The sequence below is a fragment of the Ovis canadensis genome, chromosome 7, assembly GCF_042477335.2.
Source record: "Ovis canadensis isolate MfBH-ARS-UI-01 breed Bighorn chromosome 7, ARS-UI_OviCan_v2, whole genome shotgun sequence".
In the NCBI taxonomy this organism is placed as follows: domain Eukaryota; kingdom Metazoa; phylum Chordata; class Mammalia; order Artiodactyla; family Bovidae; genus Ovis; species Ovis canadensis.
The window spans coordinates 53,919,317-53,941,918 of NC_091251.1; the positions used below are offsets into that span (position 1 = coordinate 53,919,317).

A 22,602-nucleotide genomic window follows, 5' to 3' on the forward strand; every position below is an offset into this window, starting at 1 on the left:
AATTATTTTGCTAGTTTACATCACAGACTGAAATTCTTCTAAAACTTCCTAGGATTTTCAGTTCATCCTAAACACAGTGATAAATAATAAAATTAAGTGCTCTGAGTTAAAAAACTTCAATACTACAGTTTGAATGTTACCTGTTTTTAGGCATATTAAGGAGTAAATACACAGACTTAAAATTCTGTTAAGTTTTAAAATATTGACAATGGATATGCTATGAAACAGTTTTCCAGAAATATTTTTCCTAGGGGACTCAAATAATTGAAATTTATAATAAAAATTCGTATGCAGGATATAATCGGCATTACAAGAATATATAGAGTATTAAATGTTAACTTAGTGTTGTGATGTCAAAAGCATATGCCCAAAGAAGTAGGGGACAGAATTACTGATGGTCATTCACTCATCAGTTTCAGAAAGTGCTTATTCTGTGCCAGGCACAATTCTAGGTACTGTTAGAGACAGAGCAGTGCCTAAAACAGAAAATTCCTGCCCTCGGGGAGTATGTTCTTGGACTGAGATAGATAACAAACAAGAAAAAAGTAAGTAAAACATTAGAGTAATAAGTGCAAAGAGAAAAGAAGTAGGGAAAAAAGATTGAGAGGGTATAAAAGCAAGGAGGGAAGGGAGCAAGCCATGTGGCTGTCTGAGGAAAGCCATTGTGAGCAGCAGGAATAGCCAGAACAAAGGCCCAAAGGTAGGAAGATGTACATTCTGTTTAAGAAAGAGCAGGCAGGCCAGTGTTGCTAGAAGACAATGAAGGAGGGGGAAAAGTAATAAATGAGGCCAGAGAGAGAATGCGGAAGGTCTGTCTAGGGCCTCCTGGAAGAGCATTGGAGTAAGGCTTTCCTGGACAGTTAGGATAACAACAGTTGGAAATTTAGGAAGGAGGTGATTCCAGGTAATTAGACCAAAAGAGAACAAAAGACAAGGAACCAGAATTTTGAGGATGTTTAGGAATCAGCAACTGCTTGCTGCGGAATGAATATACACATAAAGTGAGGGAGCATGAATATAAGAGAAAGGGATCATGTGTGAGCTGACAGTTGAAGGTGCTGTATGATAAATATTCAGTCTTTGATCCTCTGTTTAGGAACTGTAGAAGAGAGATAGGGCAGGGAGGCACCAGGGTAAAAAGTAATCTTAGCTGCCCCTTTAATATAACCTTTTGCTTTCCCTGGCAAGGATAAAACCCTGCTCCAGATAACTGCTTTAGTTAGCTGTTATATTTATAAAGAAAAATGGTAAAAGTCTTGGGATTTCTGTGGGGAACACTTCAAATGTTCTTGTAGTAGGAAGGAGAGAAAATATATAAGAACTGGAATTCAGATTACTGTATTATTAACATGAACTGAATTGATGATGAACAACTGTATGATTAACATTAACTAGTAATACATAGTGAATCATAAACAGAAGATGACTAAAAAGCGGGACTGAGAAAGCAAATAGGAATTTCAAGTTTTTAAAGATCATTCCACAAAATGGCTAATTCATGAATAAACAAGAGTTAACTATACCTCTAATTCTATATAAAGAGGATTCTGGATTCTATTATAATTATCCACTTTGAATTAAAATTATTCACAAGGCAAAAGCTGGATCCTTCCTCCCAATTCAACATACCATACAGAACAGTACCTAGTACAGAAGATGCAAATGCTTGCTTAAATAAAAATCCTACCCTTTACTTTTCATCTCAATAGAATCAGTGTTAGAGCTGTCTTAACACAACCTCAAATTGTTACTATTAATAAGGAGGATATTAACAAAAACAGAAGTTAGGAAGAAAGGATGATTTTCTTCCATATTACCACCTATGCAAAACAACATACCCCAGAGGATTCTACTGGTTAATTAACCATATAACACAAGGCCAGTTTCAAGGACAAGCAGGAGTGTTACTTGGAATAATGGCATACATAACATGATTAAATCCAATAAACAAAGCTGTTCCAAATCCAGGAAAATTTCCCGCAATACATCCACAAGAGTTGCAGTAGAGATTCCTTTTTGAAACACAACAAAAAGCATAAGACAATCCGAAACAATCTCTTTCATCTTGATCCTTCAAGAACTCAGTGAACTTGGGGAACCGGGTTTGCGTCTCTTTATGTTTTTTCAAATCTCAAATTGAGAGTAACATCCTCATCTTTCGTTCCAAATAAAGCAAACAAGTACAATTAAAAGGACAGCAGCTCTTAACCACTCTTGGTCATGGGATGTTATAAATTCCAAAGAGAGGAACTGCTAAAGTAGAAAAAGGAATCACCTGATACAAATAACGAAACTTCTGCCGGGAAAAGCATTGTTCTACATAAGATAATGTTTGTGCCCAAGCCACTTTTTAGACTGCTTACAGATAAAACTGAAGAGGAGGGATTTCACAGGACTTTTAAAACCACGATTATCCATCAAAAAGTTTTTTTATGCAAATGTCGGAATGTCAATATACTTTCTGGTCTCCCGACTTCCAGGAAGCATTTTTCCATGCTAAGACAAGAACATTTTCAAGTGCAACTCCCCAAGCAGATTCGAACTCCCCTGGATACCACAAATAAGCATGAAAACAGCCTTTATACCACAAAAAAGTACAAAGGTAGTTTGCAAAGGTGTGATTAGTTCTGCTTGTTGGAGCGATTAGAGCAAGCAGTGAATAGAAGGTGCCCTGAAACCGAGCACACTGAACCACGGCCGCGGCATCTCCAAGATGCAATGATAAAAGCATCCTGCCCCCTCCTCATACTCCCCAGAAAGTGGCCTATTCCAGGAAGCCCGCTGACCGCAGGAAAAGAGTCCGGCCGGCCTCACCTTATAGACGTCCCCGTAGGTGCCGCTGCCGACCCTCTGAACGAGCTCGTAGTCCTGCTGCGGGTTCCGCCTCAGGATGTCGGCCCCAGGCCGCAGAGGGGCCTCCATCTTCACTCAGGGCCCGGCCCCCGCCGGCTCTGCCCGCGGCGCCCCGATTCCCGCTAACGAGGACGAGCGGCGCCGCTTCCCAACATGGAGCCTCTGCCCGCAACTCCGCCTGCACGAGGGACAAGCAGAGGCTACAATCCCGAGCGGCCCAGCCCCTTCCCTTCCGCCCGTCCGGGGACCGCGGACCAGCCGGCCTGGAATTGTCCCTGGCGCCCCGCCGCCGCGTTCCGGCCGCGGCCCTTCCCCCTCCCAGGCCGCCCGCGAACTGCCGGACCGGGTCTGCCCGCCCGCGGGCGCTCGGGGTCGGCAGGATACCTCAGGGGGGCGGCCCCGCTCTTTGTTGAGCGCCGCGCCCGGGACCTACTTCCTCGCCCGCGCCTGCGTCCTGCTTCCCGGCTCCCGCCGGCCGCTCCAGGTCCCGCGCCGCCACCGCCGTCGCCTCCCGCAGCACCGCACGTCCTCTCGCGGGCGGCCGAGGCGCGTACCGTCGCCGCCGCCGCCGCACCACGTTCCCCACCCGGGGCTGCGTCACCGGGAGACACGTTCCCGGCCAGCGTGGGTCGGGCGCCCAGAGGCCCGCCCGAGCGCGCCGGCCGCGGGGCCAGAGTGCCGCCCTGAGGCCTGCTCGGGACACGACACTCTCCCGGCCGGGCCGCCGCGCCCCCTCGCCCGGCGCGTCCCTCCGGGCCGGGCTCTGCTCCCCACCCGCGGGTGTTAGGGACGCCCCCGGTGCATTCGTGGGCGGACGCGCCTCGGCTAAACCGCCCCCTGCTTTGTCAGGTAAACTTGGAGAGTGACGGGTAGCGGGAGAAGGGTGGGCACGAGGGAGACGGGAACGCGGCCCCCGCCCAGTTCAGAGAAGGTACGTTGAGGGCACTGGGCCAGGAGTCAGCTGGCAGTGGGGCGCCAGGAAAGGAGGTGGGAAGTGCCAGGTTAACTAAATCGCGGCACACCCTACTGCACCGTCCTGTTTTGCAAATCATTCCCAGTGGTACCAGTTTGAGGCTTCCCTACACACCTGCGCAACCTGTCTTCTGTGAGTTTTCCCGAGACATTTCTGAAAGTCTGAATTCCTAGGAAGTCTCAGTGGCCAGTATCCCAGTTGGGCACACGCGGTGTCTCAATGCGGATATTGCTCCTTTATTTGAGTCAGGAGCTTTGCAGAAGCTGAGACAGAATTAGGGACCACAACCTGGTTCTGGTTCTACCGCTTCCTCAGTATGTGACCCGGGACAAGAAAGACGTCGGATTTGGCAATGTCTCCCTGTCTGCAGCTTGAAGAGGATAGGGTTTTGCCTCTGACACCCAAGAGAGTGTTTATAAAGCATCTTACAGGATTATAAAGAGGGTTATCAAAATATGAGGTTTAAAAATATTTCACAATGTACAAAATATGGAACAGGAGTTTAGGGAAGTAATTTGGCTGGTATTTCGCAGGCTGTTTGCGGTTTCAGTTCTGGTCTTGTTCTGAAGGTAGAAATAACCTTACCAGTTTGTATACTGGCAAAGTTATTTCTAGAGCCCCGTGAAGGTTTGAACAAAAAAGCCAGTTTAACAGTTGGCCAATGCATTTGAAAAATCACAAAAGTGCAAGTTGTGGATGTTGCCTTGTGGCTTTGAATATCCAATTCAATTCCATTCTTGGCAGTGTACTCCTTGTTGGTCATTGTAATCAATTGCATAATGTAGAAATTCAATTCACACCTTAACAGGACAGGGAAGATATGTATTTTCTTGTGCTCTCTGCACAAAGGGCACTTATTTAGGGAACATAAGTAAGCTCAGACTTACATGTTCTATGGACAAAGCCTATGTGTTTGCTGCATTGAAAAAATTGTTGAAGAACAGTTCCTTCTTTCAAAGCTTCTTGGCACTTGTTTTGGTGGGCAAATACTTTTGGCTTCAATGACTTAAAATCTTTTCAAATGTTCTATTGGTATCCTAGTACTTATTTACTGTCATAGATTCTTATTTTTCCCTTTGACCCTATAAGCATTAATCCTTTTTCTAGTCTATAATTTATTAATACTTGCATTACTCCTCAGAGAATTTGAGGCAGAATACAGAAAATGCATTCTATAACATAAGATAAAAATGAGGAAATAGGTATGATGTTAAAGAAAGGAAGAATGGGATACCAGAACAATAAAACAAATTGGCCGAAGCAGAAAGTTTTATAGTGTTTTTGAGATCATAATAAACCAGTTGATCAAGAGAGAGGTGCATCTTTTCCTGTTACTAAGAGTTTAAGAAAACTTATCTCATGGGCCTTCCTAAAGTGGAAACTCTGAATTCCCTCTTTGAAACAAATATCTTTCTGACAATCTTTTAGGCATGTTATTCTTGAAACACAGTTTTTGATATGAATGAGGCAATAAAAAGTTTGAGGTCATAGGCTTCATCAAGACCCTGAAGTGCCATACTTTATGTTGCCAGTAATGGCAGAGACATACGCTTTGACCATCAACCCAGAGCTGGATAGTATGGAAAAAGTCAAGATTCTATGTGGTGATTCAGAAATGTCTGCCATAATCATTACTTTACTCATAATACAACCATTCCAAGGAAAAAACATCTGCTTTATACTAACTTCAAGAGAATTTAAAAAATTTTAAATACTAGTTAATTTTATCAAGGTCAGTGAAGTCATAGCTTGTGTGTTAAATATTACATGGTTAGTAAAGAAATTCACATTAAATTTCTGTAAAATAAACATAGTGCATAAATTTAATTTTACATCGTAAACAATTAAGCACATGGTTTCAAAATGGAAGGTTACATAACAGTAAAAAGTTGTAGCTTACCCAAGAGTTTCTTACAGACCACCAGTTTTTACAATGCCAGGGTATTGAATAAGATAAATATAACTTGATATGATTGTCATGTATTCTTTGGGTCTTAATATCTGACATGTTTTACTGTTACCTACCTTATATGGTTTGCTCTATGCTTTTTAGCGTTTTTCCCTTCTTTCAGAGTTTTTTTTTAGTAAAATGCTAATTATAATCTCTGGCCTCTGGTTTCAATTTTAGCCAAGGATGAATTTTTTTAACTGGGGGACATAGGGACTTCCCTGGCAGTCCAGTGGTTAAGACATCGCATCTCCATTGCAGGAGGCACAGGTTAGATTACTGGTTCCTGCATGCTGCACAGCGCAGCCAAAATATAGGGGAAAAAAATCAGGGGATATAAAATTTTTTGACTTCTACCTAGGTAAGTTTCACAATTTACTAACCAAGAAAGAATGGCTAAGTAAAATCCTCAAGTGTGACCAAAAAAACATAAGGACAGTAATTTAATATGAAACATGTAGACTTAGGCATTATAATCTGATGAATCTTCCAACATAAGCTAGTTGCAAAATGTAACGATGTAGTTGAGCTTTATAGGTTTGTTAACTATAAATCAATTAAATATTGGAAGACATTGGCTACCATCATGATTTGTATTTTCAAATAGTTAATCTTAAACGATTCTTTCTGTTACTAATGAGGTTCAGTTGTCTGTTGAGGCCAAAACTATGTTTTCAAAGTATAGAATTTTCTCTTTTGTTCTAGAGAGCAGTAGAACATGCATCTCTTTCAGTATCAGTATCTGGTCATTATGATGGGCGTTTTAAAAAGAGTTGAGGAACCCAGCGCACATCTTTTTAAAAAAATCTAGTTTGAATTGATTATCTGATGTGTAACCTTGATCCCCAGGGTGGTTTTTAAGTTTATATGAGAATTGATAGCAGGGTTCCTGTATTCAGCTCAGTTGAGAGACAACTCTTGGCTTGCTACCAGGGCTTGGCAGATACTGAACACCTTGACTACAGGATTCTAAGTAATTTTGTGTTATAAACTGCTCTTTAGATACCAGGTATTTTCTGATGACTCTTAAATTGAATAGGGGCAGCAGAATTCCATTGTCGAATGGAAAGGTATATACTAGGGAAGGCTGAGCTGGTCTGGAAGGCACGAATAAGGTACATGGACTTGTACCTGCTCGTACTTCTTTGCCACTGTTTTTTGAACCGTATCTTTGGGCTCATGGTCATTTAGCAGAAGAAGGAAAAGCTTGGGCCTGGTTTATTAATTGCCTGGATGATGTATCAGCACCAACTAGAAGCATAGAGCCACTGAATTATGGTCCTACTTCACAGTGAAGTGGTCCTGCAAAACAGAGATGAAGAGAAATTTTTCCAGAGGGCACAGTTTTGAATAGAACATCTGGTTGTCCTCTGTGTTAGGAATGAAAGATAGCCTGAGGTATGGCTCTGTTCTGATTTATGCAGAGTAATTAATAAGTTGGCAATAACTTGGAGAGATCAGAAATAAGGAAATCAGTGGGAGATACATTATGAATGGAATATCAAAATTGGCTCATAGTGTGAAAATATCTGTAAACCATTTGACTGCCCATAAGAGGGCATCCATCCCAATAATCAGATATAAAAGATAATCTGTCCTATGAATGTCAGTCAGCCTCTACCCAGTCACCCTAGTTCAGTGGGGCCATGTGGCAATAGGAATGGAGGCTAAAGGGAATTCAGTGGCATGGACTTCCGCTTGCCAAGGGTAATAAGGTTACTGCCACTATGCAGTATTTAACTTGCTTATAGCAGAGTCACTTGCCTTTGCAGTGACCCTTGCTGTGCTGTGCTTAGTCATTCAGTCATGTCTGACTCTTTGCAACCCCATCAACAGAGGAGCCTGGTGGGCTACAGTTCATGGAGATTCTCCAGGCAAGAATACTGGAGTGGGTTGCCATGCCCTCCTCCAGGGGATCTTCCCAATCCAGGGACTGAACCCAGGTCTCCCACATTGTAGGTGGATTCTTGACCATCTGAGCCATGAAGAAAGCCCAAGGATAATGGAGTGGGTAGCCTGTCCCTTCTCCAGGGGATCTTTCTGAACCAGGAATCCAACTGGGGTCTCCTGCATTGCAGGCGGATTCTTTACCAGCTGAGCTACCAGAGAAGCCCCTCAGTGACCCTTAGTAAGGTACTCTTCCCTGGACAGACCAGTCAGTCACCTGGTGGCAGTTTAATTAAACCAAATCCTTTTGCTTATGGAGGGATGAGCAATTTATCGTCATGGGGTAGCTATGTATGTATGTACATACCTATAGTATGTACACACATAGTCCAGATACAGGCTTACTGACCCTTTAGGTCCTGGGTGTTATGTTTTTTGAACTCAAAGATATGGTTCGAAAAAAAGGTGGCAAAGAATTAGAAGCAGAAATGAAAGTTAGTCTATGTACTTTATTTGAGCCTTCCAGACTAGCTCAGGCCACCCCAGTATATACCTTTCCTTTTGACAATGGAATCTGCTGCCCCTGTTCAATTTATAAGTCATAAGATAACACCCAGTGCCTATAGTCATATGTGTACATAGTCCAGATATAGGCTTACCGTCCCTGCTTGGGAAACTTCTACTATACCACAATTCATGGACTATTTCATCACCATGTATCGCAAACAACATTAAATTTGAGCAGGAAACTCATGGGAAGTATGGCAATGGAGTCGTGCATGAAGTGAACTGATCTTACCTCAAACCCATCACTTAGAAGCAGCTAGTATGATACCACAGAGGACAGTCATGCTGAAGGATCAGTTGGCCGAGGGATAACCCTTATGAGGATGTAATACAGGATTTAAGTCAGTATCCAATACATATTGCCATCTACCCCATATTCAGAATGCACAGGCCTAGGAACCAGAGACATGGAAACTCGATGGACATGAGTTTGAGTAAGCTCCAGGAGGTGATGACGGACAAGGAAGCCTGGTGTGCTATAGTCCATGGGGTCGCAGAGTCAGACACAATCGATTGACTGAACTGAACTGAGGAACCGGGGGTAGAAGTAAGTAATTATTAGGAATTATTATTATTCCTAATAATTCAGTTGAATTTTTGTCCATACAACTTTGACTCTAAAACACTGGGTGTGATGGATCAAAGGCTCTAGTGTCCAAGGGACAGATACTTTCCCCAGGTAACCTAGTCACAGTTCCATTAAATAGGAAGCTTTTTTTGGCTAAATAATATTCCATTCTATGGATATACCACATTTTGTTTATCCATTGATAGCTATTGGCATTTAGGTTGATTCTACCTTTTGGCTACTAAAAGCAATGCTCTTAGAACATTCCTGTGCAAGTTTTTGCATGAACATATACTTTCATTTATTTGGGGTTGGAATGAAAACTGACCTTTTCCAGTTTTGTGGCCACTGCAGAAAACTAAGATCATGGCATCTGGTCCCATCACTTCATGGCAAATAGATGGGGAAACAGTGGAAACAGTGGCTGACTTTATTTTCGGGGGCTCCAAAATCACTGCGGATGGTGATTGCAGCCATGAAATTAAAAGACTCTTACTCCTTGGAAGGAAAGTATGACCAACCTAGATAGCATATTCAAAAGCAGAGACATTATTTTGCCAACAAAGGTCCATCTAGTCAAGGCTATGGTTTTTCCAGTAGTCATGTATGGATGTGAGAGTTGGACTGTGAAGAAAGCTGGGCGCTGAAGAATTGATGCTTTTGAACTGTGGTGTTGGAGAAGACTCTTGAGAGTCCCTTGGACTGCAAGGAGATCCAACCAGTCCATCCTAAATGAGATCAGTCCTGGGTGTTCATTGGAAGGACTGATGTTGAAGCTGAAACTCCCAATACTTTGGCCACCTCATGCGAAGAGTTGACTCTTTGGAAAAGACCCTGATGCTGGGAGGGATTGGGGGCAGGAGGAGAAGGGGACAACAGAGGAAGAGATGGTTGGTTGGAAGGCATCACTGACTCAATGGATATGAGTTTGAGTGAACTCCAGGAGTTGGTGATGGACAGGGAGTTCTTGGCGTGCTGCGATTCATGGGGTCCCAAAGGGTCGGACACAACTGAGCGACTGAACTGATACTTAAATTTGTTGAGGGGGCATATATCTAAGAGTGGAATTGCTGGGCCATATGGTAACTGTAAATTTTGAGAAGCTGCCAGACTGTTTTCCAAAGTGGCTATATTCCCATCAACAGTGTCAGTTTCACCAGCACTTTTTATTGTCTTTCTTTCTGATTATAGTCATCCTGGTTGGTATGAAGTGATGTCTCATTGTAGTTGTTTAAATTTTGATTTGCATTTCCCCAGTGACTAAAAATGTTAAATCGTCTTTTCATGTGTTTCTTGGCCATTTGTATGTCCTCTATGAAGAAATGTCTATTTAGATCCTCTGCCCATTTAAAAAAAATTCTGTTATTTGTATTTTTACTGTATCATACTGATACCTCAGATTCCAATTCAACACCATAGGGTTCATTCTATCCTTCCCCTTTCCTAATTATAACTTCATCTCCAAAAGCAAGAAATCTGGCTCTGATTATCCACCATGTATTGACTCAATTTTAGAACATACACAAATAGTTTCAGAATTACTGACCCACGTATGTCCTAGAAGAAAAATAAATTATGAACTAAAGAACAATGCTTGTGTACAGTTTTTGTCTTCAGTCTTGTAGTATATAATCAAAATACTATTTTCTATAGCTCCTCAGGTTTAGAAAATGCTTCAGTGTAGTTATGTTATTCATCTGTAATGTAGTTAGTTTCACTTTTTTTTTAAACTATTTGTAATTCCACTTTGAGTTCCTTCCACTCCTCTGCCCATATCCTGATTGATTTTAGTTACTTATTTATTTTGGAGAATGTGAACCATTACTATGGTTCTAACAGTGTGGGCTACATAAAAAGGTTCCACTTAGAGAAGTATCAGCCCTCCTAATCCTTTCCACCCTATTCCCATTCTCCCATTGCTTCCATCCTATTCCCACCTGTCTCCTGTAGATAACTGATCTCATTGGTTTCTGGTTTACCCTGCATTTCTTTTGCACAGATGAGCAGATATATTTTTTTAATATCCTTTTCTTTCTTATATGGTAGGTGGAATATTTGCTTTGTTTTTTTTTCCATTTGATAGTGTATTAATCTGGAAATCAATATGTATCAATTCATAAAGATCTGTGATTTTTTAAAATATTTATTTATTTTTGGATGTACTGGGTCTTTGTGGCTGTGCAAGGGCTTTTCTTTAATTGCAGCATGCAGGGGCTACTCTCTCATTGTGATGCACGGGCTTCTCATTTCAGTGGCTTCTCTTGTGGAGCGTGGGCTCTAGACTTGAGGGCTTCAGTAGTTGCGGCTCATGGGCTCAGCAGTTGTGGTGCTGGGGCCTAACTGCTCCAAGGCTTGTGGGATCTCCCTGGACCAGGGATTAAACCTGTGTCCCCTGCTTTGGTAGATGAAGTCCTAACCACTGGAACACTAGGGAAGCCCCTGTGTTCTTTGCTATCACTTCAGTTCAGTCACTCAGTCGTGTCCGACTCTTTGCAACCCCATGAACCGCAGCACGCCAGGCCTCCCTGTCCATCACCAACTCCCGGAGTCCACCCAAACACATGTCCTTCGAGTCGGTGATGCCTTCCAACCATCTCATCCTCTGTCATCCCCTTCTCCTCCTGCCCCCAATCCCTCCCAGCATCAGGGTCTTTTCCAAAGAGTCAACTCTTCATGTGAGGTGGCCAAAGTATTGGAATTTCAGCTTCATCATCAGTCCTTCCAATGAACACCCAGGACTGATCTCCTTTAGGATGGACTGGTTGGATCTCCTTGCAGTCCAAGGGACTCTCAAGAATCTCCTCCAACACCACAGTTCAAAAGCATCAATTCTTCGGTGCTCAGCTTTCTTTATAGTCCAACTCTCACATCCATACACGACCACTGGAAAAACCATAGCCTTGACTAGATGGACCTTTGTTGGCAAAATAATGTCTCTTCTTTTTAATATTCTGTCTGGGTTGGTCATACTTTCCTTCCAAGGAGTAAGCGTCTTTTAATTTCATGGTTGCAATCACCGTCTGCAGTGATTTGGGAGCCCCCCAAAATAAAGTCAGCCACTGTTTCCACTGTTTCCCCATCTATTTGCCACGAAGTGATGGGACCAGATGCCATAATCTTAGTTTTCTCAATGTTGAGCTTTAAGCCAACGTTTTCACTCTCCTCTTTCACTTTCAGCAAGAGGCTCTTTAGTTCTTCTTCACTTTCTGCCATAAGGGTGGTGTCATCTGCATATCTGAGGTTATTGATATTTCTCCCAGCAATCTTGATTCCAGCTTGTGCGTCATCCAGCCTGCCTTTTCACATGATGTACTCTGCATATAAGTTAAATAAGCAGGGTGACAATATATAGCCTTGATGTACGCCTTTTCCTATGTGGAACCAGCCTATTGTTCCATGTCCAATTCTTACTGTTGCTTCTTGGCCTGCATACAGATTTCCCAGGAGGTAGGTGAGGTGGTCTGGTATTCCCATCTCTTTAGGAATTTCTCACAGTTTGTTGTGATCCACATAGTCAAAGGCTGTGGTGTAGTCAATAAAGCAAATGTAGGTGTTTTTCTGGAACTCTCTTTGCTTTTTCGATGATCCAGCGGATGTTGGCAATTTGATCTCTGGTTCCTCTATCTTTTCTAAAATTCTTTCCTATAGCTGCATAGTTTTCCATTTTGTGAAGGAAATGGCAACCCACTCCAGTATTCTTGTGTAGAGAACTCCATGGACAAAGGAGCCTGGCATGCTACAGTCCATGGGGTCGCAAAGAGTCAGAAATGAGTGACTATCACTCATATTTTCCTATGTATGGGCATTTCACTTATTTCCAATATATTACAATAACAAAAAATGCTTCAATAAATTACTCTGTATGTATTTTCATACTGTTGGAGGTATTTCTTTAGAGTAGATTAAACTTAACAGTTTTGAAAAATAAACATGTTCTAACAGTGTCCACTGAAAGAGTTTAGAAACAGTGAAATTCCAGCTAGCAGTGAACACAGCTAGCACTCAGATCTTGGTTTCTAAATTCCTTTTCTCATTAAAAGCAGCCTGAGTTTCTTGGTGGAACTAGTTCTGAGGCAGGAAAAATACCAGGGAAACTTGAAACATTTTCTTGTGCCATAAAACAAGGGAAATGATGAAAGACAAATAGAACATGTCACAAGGACACAGGTGTTAACTTGAAGGGGCTGCTGCTGCTAAGTCACTTCAGTCGTGTCCGACTCTGTGCGACCCCATAGACGGCAGCCCACCAGGCTCCCCCATCCCTGGGACTCTCCAGGCAAGAACACTGGGGTGGGTTGCCATAATTTGAGCGTTACAAAAGAATAATGATGGTTAAATAATAAAGTTTTTCTTTAGATTACATGAATTCGTGAAGTGGATAGTGGTACTTAACAAACAAAGGTGGGAGAGGAAATGCCAGCTACTAAATGTAAAATGTAGAAGCAAGGGTATTTTAAAATCTGAAGTTGATTCAGGCAAGGATGTCAGTGGATGCTGAAAACCATTGAATACAAAATTCTTGGCCAAGACATTCACACAGTCTCAAGTATTATCTCACAGATTACTTATTAACAACAGGAAGAAAAGTTTTTTAAAAAATAAATCCCTTCTTCAATTAGGAATAGACGTTGAATTGTATATATAACTTTTGTGGGTAGAATCTACTGTACTCTTTTGTTGTTTTGGTTTTTTAAAAATACTTGTATATTTGGCTGCGCTGAGTCTCAGTTGCAGCACTTGGGATCTTTCAGTTGTGGCATATGGGATCTAGTTCCCTGACCAGAGATGGAACCCAGGCCCCCTGCATTGGGAGTGCAGAGTCATAGCCACTGGGCCACCAGGGAAGTCCCTATTGTACTCCTTTCTAATGGGATTCACCTGAAAGGGATTATCAGGCTGGAATGTGAGCTGAGAATTATAATAAAGAAATATAAGAAAAGCAGAACATGCTTGTTTTTGTTCAGTAATTTGGTTTGTAGGTATGGAGTGAGATAATTTCTATCGTCCTATATTGGCTTATTAGTGTTTATGGAATGCAACTCTGTTGAAGACAGTCCCCTTTAAAACCATGATGTAAACTTGGTTTACAGTGTTCTGAGGTCATAGAACAATTAACTGAAATAGGATTGCGTAAGATTTGGCAGTGGTGAGTGAGAGAGTTTGGTTTTTGACATACTGATTTTGAAGTGTCAGTAGGGAAAAAAAGTGAAGCTGGCCTTAGGCAATTACAGACTCAGCCCTGGAATGATGATTTTCTTTCCTCAAGAAAGCTTAAGACTAGATGAATAGATTTGGGAATCAATAACATAGATAGAGATCCTGTCTGAAACCATCATATAGTAAATTACATTGAGGGAACACAGTGAAGAGTTGCTTATAATGAGGGAATAAACAGAGATCTAGGATCTGGTAATTATGAAGCTAGCAGTAATCACCCACACAGAACTGATCTGTGTAGAGTATAGTCAACAGCCAGATTCAGGAGAAAAGTGAGTGAGGAGGTGAGGAATGGGATGACAGTATCTTGAGGGTCAGGTAGCATGAAGGAACAGTGTTTCTAGGATGCTGAAAATTAAATTGATAGGTAAAGAGGAAGGAACTCGTGAAAAGAGAGTGATTGAGAATATTTATTAAAGTCTTTATTGCCTTTTGCTTTCTATTCAAAATTGTTTGCAACTTTATTGCCAAGGCTATTCCATAATATGATGTATGACTTAGAATATTTGTTAATGTAACTCCATATGATAGCTCTGTAAAACAAGTGGAAATTTTGCCCGTTAGACATGGAGTTAGTTACAGATTATGATAAATCTCCAGCTTTTATTTGTCTTGATCTTTTTGTTTGTTTGTTTTTGGCTACACTGTGCATCATGTGGGATCTTTGTTCCCTAACCAAGGATGGAACCTATATTCCCTGCATTGGAGGCGTGGGTCTTAACCACTAGACTGCCAGGGAAGTCCAACTGAGAGGTTTTAATATGGTGGTTTAGTCACTAAGTCACGTCCGACTCCTGGTGACTCCATGGACTGTAGCCTGCCAGGCTCCTCTGTCCATGGGATTTTCCAGGCAAGAATACTGGAGTGGGTTGCCATTTCCTTCTCCAAGTCTTGATCTTCTTAATCTAAGTATGCTATACCAATTTTAAAAGACAGGCCTGTTCAGTATACAGGTACAAAAATGCATGATACCCTATTTACTATCATGACCTTGCTTTTAAATTAGGGAGGAAATGATGCCTGATAGATAAATTAAGATTATTTTAAATTTTCATCCATGTAAATGTTGCCAGCATATTTCTACTCATATGTAACTGGTTGAGGAAACAGGTTTTTGAACATGCAGAATCATGCAGTATCTTGGTCTGCGTAGTTCTGACTGTAGAATGCTGTTAAGTTCTTTGAGAGTGTATAAGGGGGTGCTGTTTATTTGTATGTGTTTTCCATCGAAAATGTTGCAGTACATTGTCTGTCACTGTCTTCAGGCTCTGGGGGTGGGCCAAGGTAGGGAGGGTGTGACGCTGGTTTTTGTGTGAACTCCGGCTTGTGATGCTGAGCTTGGTTCATCCGCTTTCTCCTCCCTTTTCCTCCCCACTCCTTCCCACCAGCGCCACAGCAACATCCTCAGAGTCTGAGGGAACTGCGCCCAGCGAGGGCACAGAGCCTCCCACCGCCAGCAACCTGCAGCCGGGAGAGGAGCGAAAGCACTGACAGCGCCTCACCGCCACCAGTCCGCGGACCACCATGGCCAAGAACCGCAGGGACAGAAACAGTTGGGGTGAGTAGCATATGGTGACTTCTGTAGCCTGCACAGGGACTGGCCCTCCGCTTTCGGCTTCTGGCAACGAGGAGGGCTGAGGGCTGCTCGGCGCCAGCGTCTAGGGCTGGGAGATGGCCACAGCCGAGCGGCTCCCAGTTGGGCGGGAGGAACCGTGGCCAAGCGGTACCCATGGAAGCAGCATCTCTCTCGCTGTGGGGCGAAGGGGCGAAGGCTGCAGCCACACGCAGGCCGCAGACGCCAGCCTTTCCCCCGCCCCCATCCCCCATCCTCCTCCCAGCATTTGGACAGCACCCACCCGGTCGCCTCAGGGGACTCGATGATTTATTTGGCTTTAGCTAAAGGAGGTTGGCAGGAAGGGGTGAGGCCGGGCAGGGGACTGTGGTGAGGGGCGTGGAGTGGAGAGCCCCCACCCCTTCCCCACGAGCTGCGAACTCGCTGGCCTCGCAGGGCTTGGACTCCTGGCTGGCGGGCAGCTTTGGAACAATGAGGCGGAGCGCGCCGGGACCAGGTCTGGGCGTTGCAAACACGAGCGCCGCGGCGGGAGAAGGGGCGCCGCTGGGGAATCCCATAGCATCGCAGCACTCCTTTTAATCCGGGGGTTGGGTAAGGAATTTGGGAGAAAGGGGGGTCAAAGTTGTGGTTTCCAGCCTTCTGCCCCACCCCAACCTGGTGCCCATTCAGGCCAGCGCTAAGGGTGGCATTGTTCTTAGGTTTTACCTTTTGGAGATATTGGGCTCATGATTCAGCACCAGGCCGAGGGGAGGGGGAAGGAGAGACTAGGCCCAGGGGGTTCACGCTGCCGCGAGTGGGTGGGCGGCGCTCACGCAGGCGGAGAAGAGAGAGTGCAGTGATTCAGGAGAAATGGCAGCCCCGCCCGCTCTGCTGCTCCAGACTCCGTAGTGTGGGCAGGTTGGGCTGCTTTTTCCTCTTTGGGCTCCCGACTTCTTCCAGTCACAGTGCCAAACTCACTGCCATCTTCGGGCATTTTATTATCAGCACCAGAGCAGACTTCAGACCACTGTGGCATAGTGGGTAGAGGAATAGTGTTTGTTCATTAGCTTTGAATTGTTACTTGGAAAGTTAACATCCACTAGGAGTTCAGAGCTCTTTCACTGACTTTCTTCAGTGTCTCTGATAGCTCTTCTGTAACTGTCCATCAGATTGAGAGGTATAAATTTACATTTTAATTAGTTATTTTGGTTACCTTTTATGAAAATTGTGTATCTTTCATCAAAAGATCCTATTTTCTCTTGCCTCTGATTGGTCACAGGACCAATTTAACTCCCAAATAAATGAAGTCTACATTTGAGGGATTATCAGAGGTTTATGGTAGATGTGGGGGGCTGGCGCAGGGATATCTGTCTTTAGTTATCTGAGTTTAAGAGAAAGCAGTTCCATTTTCTGGTATCTGATATCACCAAATCCCAGTTTTAGTAGCCATAACTATTGCAATGGCAGCTTTTGTTTGCTTCTTCTGAAATATGGGTAAACTTTTTCAGAACACTCCTTCTCCTCCCTTTCCCTTGGCCTCCAAAATAGGAATTTTTTGAACACTCACAGTTCAGGTGTGTATGTTCAAGTCAATTTTGGTCTTAATCTCTGTACACTCTTGACTCAACCCTATTAAGAGACAGGCATGTGAAAATTTATTCAGATGACTAAAATTTTTCTTCTTCAAGAAGCTTTGGATCATAATTTTTCATGTTTCCTTTGGTTACAAATTTCTCACATAGTGTTTTTTTTCTTTCTTAGGAATGTGGTTCTCAAATGGGATTTGCATAAAAATCACATTGGGAGCTTATTAGAAATGCAGATTCCCACATCTTCCAGCCAGAGCTTGAGCTTTTGAATCTGTGTCTGAAATAAGGTCTAGGAATCTGCCTTTCAATTAGCATTTTAGGTTATTGAGAAGCAGATTATCTTTGGATGTTACTTTGAGAAACACTGTCCTATTTACATTTGATTGAAATGTATTCCAGATAGTTTATCCAGAAGTCATCTGAAGAGTTTTGAGTCAAGTGATGAATTAAAAAAAGAAATACCATAGTCACTGTGTTCACCGGAAATTTCATAAAAAGAGATTGTGGAATTGTGGACTCTTATCTTTATGCTATGTGGAAATGCTTTACTATTCAGATATTTCTTTGCTGTCAAGTGTACATGGCATGACTTAGAAAATGTAGCATATGGAGTAGGAGATGTAAGTTTTTGGCAAATATGTTAGCCATGTCTGCCTTGATTTCATTTTATCACCCACATCTAGTACAGTGCCTAACATAATAGGCATTTAATAATAATAATAATAATAACTAACATCATTGAGCTAATATGTAAAGTAGGTATTATAGTCCTCATTTACATATTAAAAGGCAAATAATAGAGCTAGGACTCCAACTCTGCCAGTTTGACTTCGGATCCTTTTGTCATTTCATTACCAGTATTTTGCTGAATGGATAATATTTTCTGCCATTTTTATACAATATTGTATAGAATTGTAGTTTTCAAGACACATTCATCTGCATCATTGTATTTGATTTTTAGCCTCTTAAGTTGTCAAGATATAGTCCCTGTTTACAGATTAAAAAACTGAGTCTTAGGTAGGTTAAATAACTTGGTGAAAGTGATAGAATATTTAGTATGTTTAAAAACTGAGATTAAAACCTAGAGTTGTCTTATATATTCTAAAGCATAATGCTTTGGAATGTTTCTATGTATAATGGGGCATGGTGTGAAGGCAATAGAGAAGACAGGCCCTCATAGAAGGCAGAGGTCTCCGATGAGAAAAAAACATAGGTGATAGTTTAGAAAAGAAGACAGTAAACTGATCTTATCATCTAGCTAAATACATATTTTTCAGACAGATTAGAAATCATGGGGCAGAGGGGAAAGGTCAACTATCCAGAATTGGAAAATACAGGATTTCCAAGAAAAGTATAAGAGCGATACCTGGAAAATGTGTACAAGGGACCTAAAATTCAGATAAGGACCCTGTCGAACCAGTAACAGATATTATTTTTGTCTGAGTGATCAAAGACCTGTTAGGTCCTTATAAGGGTCATGGAGGCTAGAAAACAGAAACGCATCTCTGCTGACACCCAGAGTTGGGTGGTGTTTGAGGATCATACCCATATGTATAAGGGAAGCAAGTCTGGGCTTCCAAAACTGAGAATCCCACCACCTGTACCTGAATCTATACTGAACTAAAAGTTTGTATAAATTTAAGCATTTAAAAGTCAGTTCATAAAACATTGGCATTATTATCCTTATCTTGATATATAAGGAATCTGAGATTCAGAGAGCATAACTTACCAGAGGTTCGATAATTTATGTTACATATCTAGGATTTAAATTTAGGGTTGTTTGTTTACCTGGTCCGAGTGATAAAGACAAGGAATTAAAATAGAATGCCAGTAGGTGCCACAACAAACCTGTGTAGGCTTAAGCTAGTATAAGAAATCAATGCTCTATAAACTTGATCTGCCTGAACTAGAAAAGAAGGCAAAGAATATGCCAGTGTGGAAGATAAAGGAGACAGATGAACATCAGAAACAGTAGCCCAGAAAGCAGTCTTTCGGGTTGGGTTTAGAGTTTATATACTCTCAGAAACAAAACAGACGTGTATTCGTAGTTTATTTGTTTTTGTTAATTACAGCTGCTTAAAAACTCGGGATGCCACATGGAAATTTGAGTTTTTTTGTATTTAACAAACTGTCAGTGCAATATTACTTTAGAAGAAGAATATTTGCAATAGAGTGTCCGCTAGTGTCAGCTTTTCCTGCCTCTTTAAATAAACTCAGCCTCACATTAAGTATGTTGGTGGTGGTTTAGTTGTAAAGTCCTGTCCACCTCTTGTGACCTCATGGACTGCAGCCTCCCAGGCTCCTCTGTCCATGGGATTCTCTAGGCAAGAATACTGGAGTGGGTTGCCATTTCCTTCTCCACACTCTTAAGTATAGGAAATGTCTATTTGTTGAAAATTAATTTTTAGGTTTTTGTTATTTAAGGAAAGGTTAAAAAAAATCTTGATTATAATAATTTCCAGATCTTTCTTTTCCAATTGGCTGTATTCTGTTTTCCTTGAAATGGGACTGTGTCTGTGTACTTACCTCATTTTCTATATACTTGTTCCTCCTGAAACAAAATAAAATTTCTATTGGATCATACATGTTCTTCTCCTACAGATTCTCCCTTCCACATTATTCTGACTTAATTTGCCTTCCGTATATCTTTTTTCATAACCATTTATATAGAGAGAGTTATACTTTACTTTTTATATATAAAAGTATATTATATACTTTTTAATGTATATATTATACTTTATATCTGCTTATCTTGTCTTGATGGCTCTTGGGTTATATCTTTGCTCCATTTCAAACTCTGCAGCCTTTATCTTCAGAAACCAGTGACTAGACTGTCTGTGATCATCAGGAAAAAGATTGTGAGAAATTTTAGTAAAAAAAAAATAGTTGGATATTTTAAAATTTAGAGGCTCTTTTACATAAAAATTATTCTATTAAAATATCTGTATATATAAAAGAAAACTGAAACATAGATGTTCAGTTTTAAAAAGTATAACAGTGAATCCCCACTCCCAAGCTGAAGAAATAGAACTTTATCAGTATTTTCACACTACTTGTCAGCTGCTCCTTAATGGCAATATCTCCTTATAAATACTTTCATAAATTTGGTGTTTCCTATTTCCTGATCATTTTATATCAGGAATTTGTATATATCATTTATATATATATATAGTGTAAATATTTGTATATATAACAGTCTATCACTAAATAATATATTAGCTTTACATTTTTAAGAACCTAAAATAAATGAAATTTAGAGTATATTTATTTTCCACCAAGTATTTTGTTTACTTATAATCCCCACACTTGGCATTATAATAGATGTGAAATTAAATCTCACTATGGTTTGAATCTGTGTTCTGATTATCAATGAGGTATGAGTATATTTTCATACATTTATTAACCATTAGTATTTCCTTCTCTGTATCTGTTTGCCCTTTGCCATTCTTTTGTCAGGTTATCTTTTTTTCCTTTTACTATGTAAGTCCTTTGTTGTTTATTTGTCCTTTGCCACCTTGTGATATGACTTTGCTCTCTTGATGGTATATTTTAGTAAACAATTTCATGTTTAAAAATAGTCAAGTTAATATTTTCCTCTTTATGGTTTGTGCTCTTTGTATTTTAAGAAATCTTTCTCTATCTCAGTTATATAGTTTTCTCTTATAATATTTGGTTTTAAATTTTTGCATGTCTCTTTTTCATTTTTTAAATTGTGGTAAAATACACATAACATAAAATTTACTCTCTTAACCATTTTCAAGTGTACAGTTCAGTGGTACTGAGTTGTTATACCACCTCCACCACCATCCATCTCCAGAGTTCTTTTCATCTTGCAAAGCATCTGTATCCATTAAATACTAACTCCTCATTCCTTCTCTTCCCAGCTCCTGGCAACCACCATTCTACTTACTGCCTCTATAAGTGTTGACTACTCTCAGTATCTTAAGTGGAATCAAATATCTATCTTTTTATGACTGGATTATTTCACTTAGTTTTATCTATGTTGTAGCATATGTCAGAATTTTCTTCCTTTTTAAAACTGAGTAATGTTTCATTTGGGACTTCCCTGGTAGCGAATCTGCCTACAATGCAGGAGACCCTGGTTTGATTTCATTGGCTATATATATATCACATTTTGATTATCCATTCATTTGTTAGGAAGCACTTGTGTTGCTTCCACATTTTATCATTTATAAATAATGCTATTGTGAGCATGGGTGTTTATATATCTCTTTGAGACCCTGCTTTCAGTTCTTCAGACATATACCTAGAACTAGAACTGCTGAATCATATAGGAGTCAATCGTTTTAATTTCTTGGTGGAGCTACTGTGCTGTATTCCACAGTGCTGTGCCACGTTCCCATTAACTGTGCACAAGGATTTACTTCCTCTACATCCTCATCAACACTTGTTTTTTTGAATAGTAGCCATCCTGATAGGTGTGAGGTGGTATCTCATTGTGGTTTTTATTTGCATTTCATTTCCTAATTTCTCTTGTTTCTCCTTTCATTCATTGGGTGCTTATGAGTATGCTGCTTAATTTCCACAGATTTGTGAATTTTCTAATTTTACTTCTGTTACTTATCTCTAACTTCATTCTACTGTGGATTGGAGAAAATATTTTATATGATATCTGTCTTTTAAAAATCTGCCAAGATTTAATTTGTGATCTAACATATGGTCTATCCTAGAGAATGTCCTATATGTACTTGAGAAGAATGTCTATTCTGTTTTTAGGTAGAATGTTCTGTATAAGTCTGTTAGATCTAGTTGATTTACTGTGTTCAAATTCTCTTTTCCGTTGTTTATCTTCTGTCTGATTGTTCAATCCATTATGAGTGTGGGGTATTGAAATCTCTAGCTTAACACTTCACATATTTTGATGGCCTGTTATTAGATATATACATTTTTGTAATTGTTATACATTCTTACTGTAATGAACCTTTTATTAATGTATACTGTCCTGCTTTGTTTCTTTAAAACTTTTTCAGTTAAACTCTATTTTGTCTGTATATTAATATAGTCACCCCTGTTCTCCTTTGCTTACTGGAAACATTAAATTTTTCCATCCGTTCACTTTCAACTTGTTTATGTCTTTGGATTTAAAGTGAATCTCTTATAGACAATGCAGAGTTGGATCATGTTTTTTAATCCATTATACCACTGTCTTTTGATTAGAGAGCATAATCCATATATATTTAACATTACTTACAGATAAGAAGAAAGTGGGGAAAACCACTAGACCACTCAGGTATGACCTAATTCAAATCCCTTATGATTATACAGTGGAGGTGAGAAATAGGTTTAAGGGACTGAATCTGATAGACAGAGTGCTTGATGAACTATGGACGGAGGTTCATGACACTGTACAGGAGACAGAGATCAAGACCATCCCCAAGAAAGAGAAATGCAAAAGAGCAAAATGGCTGTCTGAGGAGGTCTTACAAA

The 22,602-nt window shown here is 40.8% G+C and overlaps 2 protein-coding genes across 3 annotated transcripts in view; one reads left to right on the top strand and one right to left on the bottom strand.

The window, feature by feature from the left end:
* MAP4K5 (mitogen-activated protein kinase kinase kinase kinase 5) overlaps positions 1–3,533 on the bottom strand; it is a 114,735-nt gene extending 111,202 nt beyond the window's left edge. The window contains exons 1-2 of the mRNA XM_069597886.1: positions 3,287–3,533; positions 2,815–3,031 (exon numbers count right to left, since the gene is read on the bottom strand). Coding sequence (XP_069453987.1) covers positions 2,815–2,922 — 108 coding nt within the window. The 5' untranslated portion in view covers positions 2,923–3,031; positions 3,287–3,533. The remainder of the gene's footprint in view (positions 1–2,814; positions 3,032–3,286) is intronic.
* Positions 3,098–22,602, top strand: part of ATL1 (atlastin GTPase 1) — an 87,968-nt gene continuing 68,463 nt past the window's right edge. For both annotated transcript variants that reach the window (XM_069597887.1, XM_069597889.1), the window contains exons 1-2: positions 3,098–3,702; positions 15,402–15,571. In XM_069597887.1, the coding sequence (XP_069453988.1) occupies positions 15,538–15,571 (34 nt within the window). In that variant the 5' untranslated portion in view covers positions 3,098–3,702; positions 15,402–15,537. The remainder of the gene's footprint in view (positions 3,703–15,401; positions 15,572–22,602) is intronic.